The sequence below is a fragment of the Ruditapes philippinarum genome, unplaced genomic scaffold (assembly GCF_026571515.1).
Source record: "Ruditapes philippinarum isolate M1 unplaced genomic scaffold, ASM2657151v2 ctg948_1_1_1_1, whole genome shotgun sequence".
NCBI lineage: Eukaryota > Metazoa > Mollusca > Bivalvia > Venerida > Veneridae > Ruditapes > Ruditapes philippinarum.
In genome coordinates, this window is record NW_026854272.1 from 377,199 (window position 1) to 389,487 (window position 12,289).

Sequence of the window (12,289 nt, forward strand, 5' to 3'; positions counted from 1 at the left end):
TGGTTTTTACGAGTTGATTTCGGTAATGCTAAACACATAACGGGTTGTTTAGAACAAAGGGAAGTAACTCAATAATTACATTTTTGTTAATAACATCATTAAAATAAAATATTTTCAATAGATTTTTTAACTGAAAGTCTATTTTACTATTTTTCATCAAATAATGAAGAAATAATAGCAATATTTTAACTAGGTTGGTTTTTACGAGTTGATTTCGGTAATGACAAGTTGATTTCGGTAACTTTACCGAAATCAAGTTGATTTCGGTATCGTAACGTACCCACTTTATCAGGTTGTTTTTCCCCCATTTATGACAAGTCACTTTTTTTTAAACACTGCTTCCCAGTGGAATATTTGCTCCCTATAGTTTTAATAATCAACTTCACAGCAAAATTGTCATACCCGTTTTGCATAAATATTGTGAAAATAAAGTTATTTTAAAAATGTTAATGAATATTAGGGTATCAATATGAAGCAGAATTTGTATTTGTAAGGAGTGTATTATTAAAGCAACATTTTTTAAATATATGTCAATTACTATATTGTATACCCATCGGACATTAAAGCAGCTTGTGTTAAGTGAGTTGTGGTTAATTGGATTATTGTCCATGACTGACTTACAGTAACTCAGTAAGCCTTTTCTTTGCACAGATTTTCTGTTTGTTCAAGGTCAAAGAATTAAATGCTTATTGAATAATTATATTTTTTCTTTGGTGTCAGGGTTTCACTTGGCACCAACACAGTAAAGGTCATTTGGAGACTTTCCAGTTTTACTGGTGGAGGTAGACCTCAGGTTTCAGTCCATGCATTATTTAAGGCATGAAGAAGCACCTGAGTAGAACTACATGTACCTAAGTTACCTAACGTTCTGTATTTAAGCCTCACATGAATGACCCTGTCATAACTAGATGGATTATGAATTAGCTCAAACTGTTAAAAGTTTAATCTAGGTCTGGTCTAAGTATGGCATAAATGAAAAGTTAATGAAAGTCAATTCTATGATTTATGGCTGAAAAAAATGATGCCCACATTTTAATATTTTTAAAAATCTAAAAAAAGGTTTGATGCTATTTTTGCAAAGGGGACTAAAATCCAGGACAGTAAAGTCAACTTTAAGGAAAACATTACGTAAAAGTAAGTGGCAAAACAAGAAGAATAAACAATTAGACTTTTTCTACATTTTTTGTCTATATTTTAGATGGTACATATGAGGCGTTGATGCAGGATAGATATGTGGAAATGCAAGAGAAACTGGAGAAATCTGACCTCGTTAATAAACAAAGGCTCAATGATCTGCAGATTCTCCGAAGTCAGTTCAACTTTCTTGTTAGTCTCGTAACAAACAATGCTACCAACAGGTAATTCTTGTTGTCATTTATTTTGTTCTGATCTATTTCGCCAAACTGCATAATGATTAATCATTTTAATGATGAGCATCAAGAAATGTCAAAATGAAATATAAGATGCTCAAAGGTTTTGAAAATTTCGACAGGTGTGGCAGATTATTTAGTGTCATTTAAACTAAGTGTCATTAATTATGCGTTATAAACTTCCCCAACTTCCCTCTGGATTGTTTAGAATTGCTTATTGTTTTTATGATGATATACATGAAGAAGAAAACGGAACATGGTCATTTAAGTCAGATCATCAGTGCCTTGTACTGGTTGGTTCCAGAAACAGATTTGAGACCATTTCAGTACTGTAAGCTTATAGCTTCCAAAAATAAATTGATATAAACTCAGCAATGTTATATGGAGGCCCATGTCCCCACTGTGCTGCCTCAAGGTCACATCGCTGAAATGTTCACCTTTAAAATGGACCATAGCATAATGTATTGGGTCATAGAGATTGTGGGGGTATATTTGTCACTCCTGTGGAAGCTCTATGTCATACAGCTTAATGTGTTTAAATTATTTGTTGATAAAATTAGTGTAAGGTTTTAATGAGTTAAAGGTTACATGTCAACTGCAAGCTTGGCAGGATGTATAGCTATAAGATAAATTTTCTTTTATCAAAAATCTTTCCTACTTCATTTCAATGATTGATATGTATTTCACTGGACTAGATAAACTGAACCATGGCTTGATCAGTGTTTAACTGAACATGTTTAGATACGACTAGATAAACTGAACCATGGCTTGATCAGTGTTTAACTGAACATGTTTAGATACGACTAGATAAACTGAACCATGGCTTGATCAGTGTTTAACTGAACATGTTTAGATATGACTAGATAAACTGAACCATGGCTTGATCAGTGTTTAACTGAACATGTTTAGATACGACTAGATAAACTGAACCATGGCTTGATCAGTGTTTAACTGAACATGTTTAGATACGACTAGATAAACTGAACCATGGCTTGATCAGTGTTTAACTGAACATGTTTAGATACGACTAGATAAACTGAACCATGGCTTGATCAGTGTTTAACTGAACATGTTTAGATACGACTAGATAAACTGAACCATGGCTTGATCAGTGTTTAACTGAACATGTTTAGATACCATGTCAGTTGATGAAATCTTCCTGGTTTGATAACAGATAAAAAGAAAATTTCCCTCCAGAATCGATTTTAATGAATCCAATATTACCTTTGATTGAAAGATATATTCATTAAAGATATAAGGAACATGTACAAAATTCATGTATGTACAATCATGTACTATTTGTTTCTGATTTCCAAATTATTTTGGCAGAGTGTTTAGTTAGGATGAACATGCCCTAAGCTGCTGGGGGGTTTGAATCCTGTCAGGGACTTCTGATCTTTTTTATGTGAGGAAGCTATCCAGCTTGCTTACAGAAGATGGGTGGTTCTGTTTAGGTGCCTGCATGTGCCTGAAATAATACATGCAGGGGCTCCTGAGGCCTTCCTTTAACAACAAAGCTGGAATGTCACCATATGACCCTTACGTGCAAGTGAGACTTAAAACCCAACAAAGCAAATAAACTGTTCATTTTTTTCTGAATCTCAAAAGATTTATATAACATTTGGTTTTTCCCAATTTATGCCAGGCGCCATTCCTCACAATGGTTGCAAGAGTAAAGGCAGTTGAAACATTTGGCATATGTTTTTCACCACAGTCAAGCGTTAAACGGGATGAGCAAAATTAATGATCTCCAATTTTGCACGTTCAGTATGCATATCTCTACAAAAGAAATCTCAGTCATATTATGTAAAAAAAAAGAACGTCAGCTGTCAAGTCCTTTTAATCAATTATTTATCTTTACCTGTTTAAACATTACCCTGATAGAACCAGAGGTGATTAGCCTTTGCCACCAGTATAGAGCTAGGCCAGCCTGTGCTAATCAAGCTCTATTCAGGCTAATTCTTTTGGCTGAGTAGCTTTAAGTTTCATCTAGATATTCCTTTTGGATCTTACTTGCATAATGCAATTTGAACAAGCTCTATACTTTTGGTATAGTAACTTTAAAAGTTCATCTGGATAATCAATAAATTGATATGGACATTTTCAAAAATGGTTGTAGGTTAAGTCTGATTTAGAAATGCAAAAGGTTAATGATTAAACAGTAATGATGATTTTAATAAACAGCCTGATAGTCACTTGTATAGGGCTAGGCCAACTTACATTTTGGCTGTCTGTGAACTGTACAGTAAAGTGATGACACTTGCCCTATTGCAACAGAATTTGGATAAAATGGTGCACCATCATTAAATTTTAAACAATGTAACATAATTAAGGCCGTTATTGTTATGTCTGTTTGACCAACAGATGATTATATGTTTACAATTATTTCCAGAGACAAACTCCCTGGCATCTTTATGTACAGTATTAGATTATTCTGACAAAATTTAGCATCCAATATTTCAGGAAACATGACCATTTAATGATTATTGAGGTTATAAACGGGTCAAATGGAGAAAATAACGCAATTATATTGACCCTCAGGCTGCCTGACTTTCCCTGTAGTGTCCCATTTGCCTCAATCTGAGAAATCACTTCTGTGTGACATTTTTCGCATTAACTCTTATCTCTATGGCAATGTTGTTATTTGAAGAAAAGCTGATAGATTCTGAAAATGTGATTCAAAGTTTATTGTGATCACATTTTCATATGTACATGTATTTTCTTAATATTAAATTTTATTTTATTGAATTTTCATATTATCAAAAAGGATATCATTTGAAAATCTATAGTTTGTCTGTTTGTTTTTACAACAATTTTAATACATTTCTGGTCGTATCTTGGCTGTTTGTCCATCTAATTGTCTTTCCTTGATAACTAACCACTTATGACTTATTCTGAACCAGCTGTGAGTGACATCCATGTAGTGATGTATGTTCATAAATCTCGACAATGTCAGAGATCAGTTGTCACAAAGAAATTTTATTTGGCCAAAGATCGAACTAGAGATCCCTGGATTATAAGTATGGTGATCTGTCTAAATTGAGCTAAGTTAGTAAGCTGGGGGACTGTTTAAAGTAAAATCAAAATATTATATCTTGCCTTATAAGTAAAAAGTTGAAAAACTTGTGACCTTTTGGATTTATTGAATTTTCGTTTCATTATATTTCAGGAAATGCAAATGGCACCTGAGAGACTTTATTTAAGGTTAACAGTTATTGATATAATTATGAAATCGAATATTTGGGAAAACTTCTTGATAGGAAGCAGCCAGAAATAAACCATAGCATGCTGGGAAAATTGTCGCCTCCTAAAATTTATGCTTTATGATTAAGTTTCATTCTAAGTTTTTCTGAAAATTCAAATTGAGAAAATTTAGATTGAAAGTCCTTAAGGTTGGAGATTGACCAAACAGTAAGTTACTTGGCTTCTTGTCTGGTACCAAGAAAAGGCTATAAAAAATTACATTCTAAAAGTGCTTAGCTATGACATCAGGTTAACGGCTATTCACCAGGAAGAAGGAAATAATTTCTGCCGTCTGTAGTGATCATTATTGCATTATTACATTTTTTCCAGCTCAATGGTGAATGAGTTTCCACACATTATGAAGGAGAGAGGGAAGAATTTTAGCGAGGAGCTGGGCTCCCTCCATCTACCCAGCATATTTACCTACCTTCCTCATCTTACAGGACATCCAGATAGCCTCAAACCTGTGTTCAAGCTCTCGAAAAATAGATATGGAGGTATATATTTCGATTCTTTTCTTCTTTTTTTTTCAAGGTAAATTTTTCAGTGTTAGCAGTGTGGGTCATTTTTGAAAATATTTGAGTATAAAGTACTGGCAGAAAGGTATGTTAAGGAAATTTATTAAATTTCAGTCACCTTGTTGTTGACCCATCTACTGGTGAAATTAGGATAAAAAAAAGATATGATACTTGTTTTTCTACCAAATACTCAAGTATCAATTTTGTTAACAGATACTCAGTCATTTGATTGAGTACTTGTTTATCCGGTAACTTGATTTGATATCCTTAACTACCCTAGTTTTTGTAACTTTACATACAGATTTAATATTTTATAATATGAATGGTTTTCAGTAATGATTTCTTTATTAAATTGGGTGATAAAATATTTATGAAGTATCCCGAATGTGACAAGTGTCAGTGTGTAATAATATATCCGTGCAAATAAAGATGACTTTGATGATTTAAATATTGACAAAACAAAATTAAGTATTTGTGCAGTGTTTTATCCTGTTCAATCTGTACGTCAGATGCTTGGTACAAGTTAATTAAGTTTGATGCGGAAGTATTATTTAGATAAATAGCCGTCAAAAGATTTTGAAAATTTTTCAAAAACAAATCATGCCAACACATAGGCTTTCTAAATAAGTGTCAAATGCATTATTTATAAGTTAAAGTGACATTATGCCCATTCGTTAATGAATATTGCGTGAACAGGTGAAAAGTTAAAATAAGTTGACATTTTGTAATAATTTCTTACAATTTTATTATTCACTTCGCATGAATGATAAATAACTCGCATGGCTAAAGGAAATTTTTGTAGATGTTCATCAGAATTTGCTTTTAAAGATCAATTTATAAAAAGAGTGAGGGCAGTCTTTTTTATGTTTTAGGAATAATTATATTTTATCCTAAACATTTTTCCAGTATCAACTGTTGGTCAGTCACCATTATAACAGTTAATCTTATGAAATATATTGTCAATTCAGCTGATCTTAACAATGAACAAATGAGCATAATGTCATAAGGTTTATGGTTGGTGTTGACACAAAAGAATTGCAATACTTGGTTGTCTTTATACAAGTGACAATTGCATGGCATACCTTAATTGATAACACAGTGAATGGAGATAAATGACGATAACTATATCCAAATGGGGATAACAATATTTTCATGATGTGAAGTTTCATATTTCTAGCAATTTCTACCCACTAAGCTTTATTGTCCTATGCTATTTCCTCCTGTCTAAATGAAAATGCCATGAAATAGTAAGGGGGGAAAAAACCAGGATTTTTGTCAGAAAATAGAGACCTATATGTATCATACAATCAATAACATAACATTTCATTTGTTTTGAGAAAGATAGATAATTATTCTGTGATATTCTGTTTCATGTAAATCAAAGTATCATATCAACAATTTTGTGGACTGGTTGCCATAGAGAAATGTTTCTGACTGTAGCCACAAGTCTATGGAAAGCAAGGAAAGGAAAGAATTATAATGTAACCAGTCTGTGACATTTATAAGTTCCCTGTGTATTATATCATTTTGATCACTGATAATGGTGGAATTAGTGGCCATTTTGGCTGAACTATAGCCTTTCTTTGTCATTTGATGTTATTTGTCATTTTGTCTATAGTTGATGGTTAAAGGTGGCTTTTCAGAAAGAACACTCTACTCAAAGTTTAGGTGTAATTTCTTTTTAGGCATCATATTTTTGTAAGTGGCAGATCAAAAATGTCACCATGTATATGTGCAGGTATTTCCTACATGAGGACCTTTGACCCTTTGATATTATACAATGTTAAGAACGGGAACACAACTATTCTTTGATAATTATCATGTATCATGTACTGATAGGTACTGATTTTAAAATTGCTGTAAAATATGCTACCATGCTTTTCACAAAATTTTCTTTTAAAACATCAATTTTGATAGAGAATGCAAAAACAATTAATGTAAAAAAAAAATAGCTTTCTTTTCCAGGTACATATTTTGCTAGCATTATTTTTAAGCCATCATGACATTTTCCCTGTGATCTAATAAATAATGAGATAAAATAAGAAATCAAATCTGGTTGTCATGACAACAGTTGGTCTATCTTAATGACTACAGTCTCCAAGGATTAGTCTTTACTTTACACCAGTATTAATTACCTGGACAAATTAATACAAAACTACAAAATGTACTCTAAAAATCATTGCTGTTGATTTTTTATGACATTTTGTCATTTTCACGTAATTAAAGGTTTTCTATTTCAGTCACGTAGTTGTTAAAGTAAGAATGCCTGAAAATTATAGGTGTGGTGTATTTAAACCAATCTGGGCTCATGTAGGCCTATGGTACTTGCTGTCAGTATAGATTAGGTCAACACAAGTTCAACGGTTCTTCATTTCATGACAAACATGTAACGTTTAGATAGTTCGATTGAGATCTTACAGCATTTTGGGCCCTGAGTATTGAGCTAGGCAATCCTGCATGCCAGACAACATGCTGTATGTCCAGTCAGTAAACTCTTATAATTATGTAGGCTGTTATTTAAGTATTGTTGTGCTAAAATCCCTTTATTTTGAAATGGACTGTTCAGCATTCATTGCAGGGCATATCCAAATAATAATATTCCAAAGAGTCAGGGTTAATAGTGATAAATTTCTTGCCACAGATGTATTGTCTATACAGTATCGAACCTTTACCATAACAACCACATACAGTATGAACCTTTACCATAACCATGTACTTGTATATGTTTATCAGCAAACTGAATTGTGTTCGGATCTTGTTTTTCATTTATTAAAAGTGTAATGCTGTCTAGGATATTATTTTAATCGGCATCTGTACAGGTATTTATATAGCCTTATGTTGCAAGTAGCAGAGGGAGGTTTCGAGGCTCCGTCCTCCTCTGGGTTTGGGGTTTTGAGCCCAGCATGCTTCCACTGCGCCACTATGTTAATAAATTTTGTGTTATTTCAGCTACATGTATGAATAATGGTTCATATGTTATTTCATTTTACTAACATACATGTCGTTTTCATGAAAGGTGTACATTTCTGCCTGTCATATATAGAGGTACCAGTAGATATTCTAAAAATGCAATGTTATCTTAAATACAAATTTTTGTTTCTGAACAGCATCAATTGTGATGGGCATACCGACAATCCGTCGAGAAAGAGCCGACTATCTCTCACAGACAGTGAAGTCTCTTGTAGAGGGAATGTCTGTAGAAGAGCAAAACATGTGCCTTATTATAGTCTTTGTGGCCGAGGTAAGTGAGTTAAACTATTTTGTTTATACAGAATTTATTTTAGTTCGATTGTGTAGGAAGCTATAAGCTTATAACACACTCTCGAATCCATTCCTGGAACCAATTAGTACTGAGCAATGATCGTAAAGTTTCTTGCTCAAGGAAACAACGACTTGCACCTGATGTGGTTTGAACCCATGTGTTAACCACTTATTCATGGGCCACAAAGTTAACTACATGTATTTGAAAAAGCTTATGGAATGTATATAAGTTTTAACATCAATTTTAAGGAATACATTGCTTGGGGTTGCTTTTGTTTGATTTCCACATTGTCTTTTCCCTGGATTGTTTTCCTGTTGGTATGAAATTAGCAATTCAAACATTACTTATTTAAAATGATGTGTCTGTCTGTGTCAGAAATGATAATTTAAAGCAGTATCAAGGATCAATTTTCCCTATTTCATTGTCTAAGCCTACAATTATTTTGAATTTTACATGAAGTTTATTTCATTGGAATTCAACTTGCATTAAACAATTTCACAAAATGAATGAGAAATGCAACAATATAAAGGCAGACTAAACCAGTATAAAGTTTCATTGCTCAATTTTCACTGCTCCTGTTTAAGAGAACAAACTTGGATGTATTATGGGAACAACCCAAAGAGTTGTACAGGTGGCATTCAGTTTGGTCAAAAGTCGGATCCCAGTGGCCATGGTCAAAAGTCAGATCCCAGTAGCCATGGTCAAAAGTCAGATCCAGTGGCCATGGTCAAAAGTCAGATCCCAGTAGCCATGGTCAAAAGTCGGGTCCCAGTGGCCATGGTCAAATGTATCAATTGGTCTTAAGTGTTTGATGTAAAATGTTCACCATCATGGTACTATATATTCCCTATATACTACGTTATCTAACCGATAACTGAGTAGGTAACTGATGTTGGATACCAGAAATACTTGTGAAAGGGCATACATTTATTTTGTTGACAATAGTTCTCCAGTTTTGAGATAAAATTTACTGTAACAGTTATGGATATAATTGTGGATATGTTGCTGTGATATATTATATATTATGTATAATATGGTATACAGTGATATATTACTATATATCATTTTGTGGAGACAGTGTATTGATTTACCATAAAATTATCACATAAAATCATATTATACAGACAGTCATTCAATGCAAAGGTGGCTGCATTTTTACAAGACTGTCAGTCTGACTATATATCTGGAAATATTGAAATTTACATCCCTGCTTACATTGAGATATATTTATTGTTTTCCTGCAAGGACAGTTAAATCTAGGAAACAGTACTTTAACCCTTTCCCCCATGAGCATATTGTGAAAAATGCGCCGAAAAAGTGCTCATTTATTTTAGCAACATTTCTCAAACGAAAACATGTGTTTTGGGCCCAAATAGGACATTTTTTCACTTTTTAAGGCCCAAAAAAGGGGGGGGGGGTCGAAAGTGCGTTGTTTGGCGTATATATGAGGTAAAGGGTTAAAGGGACTCCACTGAGGTTTTTTGACATGATTTGGGGCTGAAAATTTTTTTTTTTATTGAAAAATGATGCAAAAATAAAAAACATAATTTTTACAACTCAGATTTGGCTAAGAATAGCTAAAAAAAATTCTGTTTTAAATGATATTCTTTGTATATTTCTTTTTTATCTTTTGTATATTTTTTTCATTTTAAGTGCCACAGTTGATCTATGTAAGAAATTCAAATTTTATTTTTTTAGGCTTTTTGACATCAGTGGAGTTCCTTTAAGGGTGTAATGTGTCCTGGTAACTGGCAACATATAAAATAAACATTTACAAAACTGTACAATCTCATTGTTTGATATATACATCTACCTATTAATATATAGTTTAAATCAAACAATGACATGCAATCGCAATTAATATATCACTATTAATGTATATTATTCAAATGTCAAGGAGCTCAACCTTTAATTAAAATCTGTAGCTTTGTTTAAATTGTTAATTAATGGCAAGATTGTAATGATTATATGGCCATATTAAAAGTGAGTTGTGTTTGTACCCTTGGTGATGTAGCTAGAAAAGTAAACATGTATTTTGATAATGTTTTGGGATGTAAAAGGAAAAGGAAGAAGTATTTAACTTTATGCCACCATTAGATATGAAAAAAAGTCAATCAAAATACTTAATATAATAAAGTAACATGTAGTCAATCATAAATGTGAATTCAAGAATAATTATTATAAAAACAAATTTGTCAGGTGTTTCTTCAAGTTGGTTGTGAGGCAGGAATGAAAAAAATGAATTTAAACTCAGTTGACATTTCTATTAATATGTCACAATAGTGTTGATGTTCAAATTTCTCTTTCAGCCATGGGACAAACCCTATGCAGAAGAAGTTGGCAAACGTCTTAGTAATGAGTAAGTTAAAATTATCCATGTATTAGTTAGTTTTCAAATAAGTGAGAATATGTTGTTTTGCACATCGTCTGCTTGCCCATTAGTCTGACTGTGGATTGCAGCTTGTCCCAATATTAGCTTAAGAAGACATGACCTACAGTCCTATAGATTTGTGTGGAGATAGGTCATGACTAGTAGATGACTCCTAATGATTGTAAGGTCAGTTTGTCAAAGGTCATGGTCACTGTGGTCTTGACCACTTAAAGCTTGTTTGATCAATAACTAGATAATGCTTTGACCTGCAGTCATAAGATTGGATTTTGGGACTGTTCATGAATTGTAAATGACGCAGGTCAAAGGTAAAGGTCACTGTGGCCTTGACCCCGACCAATAAATGGAGAGCACTTATGCCTACAGTCCAAATATTTGGTATAGATGTTGGTCATGACTAGGTAGAGAACTCTAATGATTTAAGATCAGAAGGTCAAAATTCACTGTTGCCACTTGACCACTTCAACCTTGCTCATCCAATAACTAGTAAAAGCTTTGGTTAACAGTCCTTAGATTAGGTTTGAGGTAAGGCCATGATTAGTGAATTATCCCTACTGATATTGAGGTCACAAGGTCAAGGTAACCATGGTTACAGTGATCTTGTTAACAGTCCTGATCTTTAATAGGTCCATGTAACATTACTAATATATTTGGTTTCCATTTTGGGTGTATACCTGTTTCACAAGTATTTCTTGTTTAAACATTCCGCACCTTGTAGTCCAAACTTGCACTCGTATGAATTATCTGAATACTATTGGTCTATATAGCTAGTTATATGGGGATCCTGGTAGGTTAGCTGAACTAGATGTCTTGAAATCCAAAGTTTGAGTCAAAAACTAAAGTCTTTTTTTGCTCAGACATTTTATATGAAGACACACTTAAATCTGTTTGACATGACACTAATAGCACAGTATGGTAAATTGACTAACTTCTTTAATGAAGGTACTGGATGCTCATTATTGCATTATTCAGACATGAGTATGAACTTTGGCGCACTCATTTACCACCTGTATGCTAAATGGATAGATTCCCCTGAAGAAAGTCATGCACTTTCTTTTCCATAGCTTGATTTGAACCCTCAGAGGTGATTAGTAAGTGATTTAAGTTCAGTAGCCTTGAGTCAATATAGCCACATTCTAAGGTTTATTTAGAGGTAATTAAGAGGTGATGACATTACTGTCAGTAATTACTAATTACTTTATCAGTAGATAAGTTCAGCACAGAATGTAATTAACTTTTTTTTTCAGTTGTATATTTCTAGAATTGTAATTGATACCTGATATAGGAAGAAAATTAATGTTTTGTGAGAAATGTTATGTTTTGTTGCAAATGAGAAACCTGTGATTTTTTTTTACATGACTCAGAAAAAAACAAGTGTGTTTTTTAGTATGAAAGAGCTTTAAAACACAAAGCAGTTTTTGTTTGAAAATCAAAGTATTAATTGGTGTATTATAAGCGTTTAAGTACATGTATTAATACAAGTGGAGATTTCCTGTATGTGTAATTT

The 12,289-nt window shown here is 32.9% G+C and overlaps 1 protein-coding gene across 3 annotated transcripts in view; it reads left to right on the top strand.

Moving 5' to 3' along the window:
- LOC132739622 (alpha-1,3-mannosyl-glycoprotein 4-beta-N-acetylglucosaminyltransferase B-like) overlaps window positions 1–12,289 on the top strand; it is a 52,967-nt gene that overhangs the window by 21,219 nt on the left and 19,459 nt on the right. For all 3 annotated transcript variants that reach the window (XM_060727376.1, XM_060727375.1, XM_060727377.1), the window contains exons 3-6: window positions 1,199–1,358; window positions 4,944–5,110; window positions 8,239–8,372; window positions 10,703–10,752. In XM_060727376.1, coding sequence (XP_060583359.1) covers window positions 1,199–1,358; window positions 4,944–5,110; window positions 8,239–8,372; window positions 10,703–10,752 — 511 coding nt within the window. The remainder of the gene's footprint in view (window positions 1–1,198; window positions 1,359–4,943; window positions 5,111–8,238; window positions 8,373–10,702; window positions 10,753–12,289) is intronic.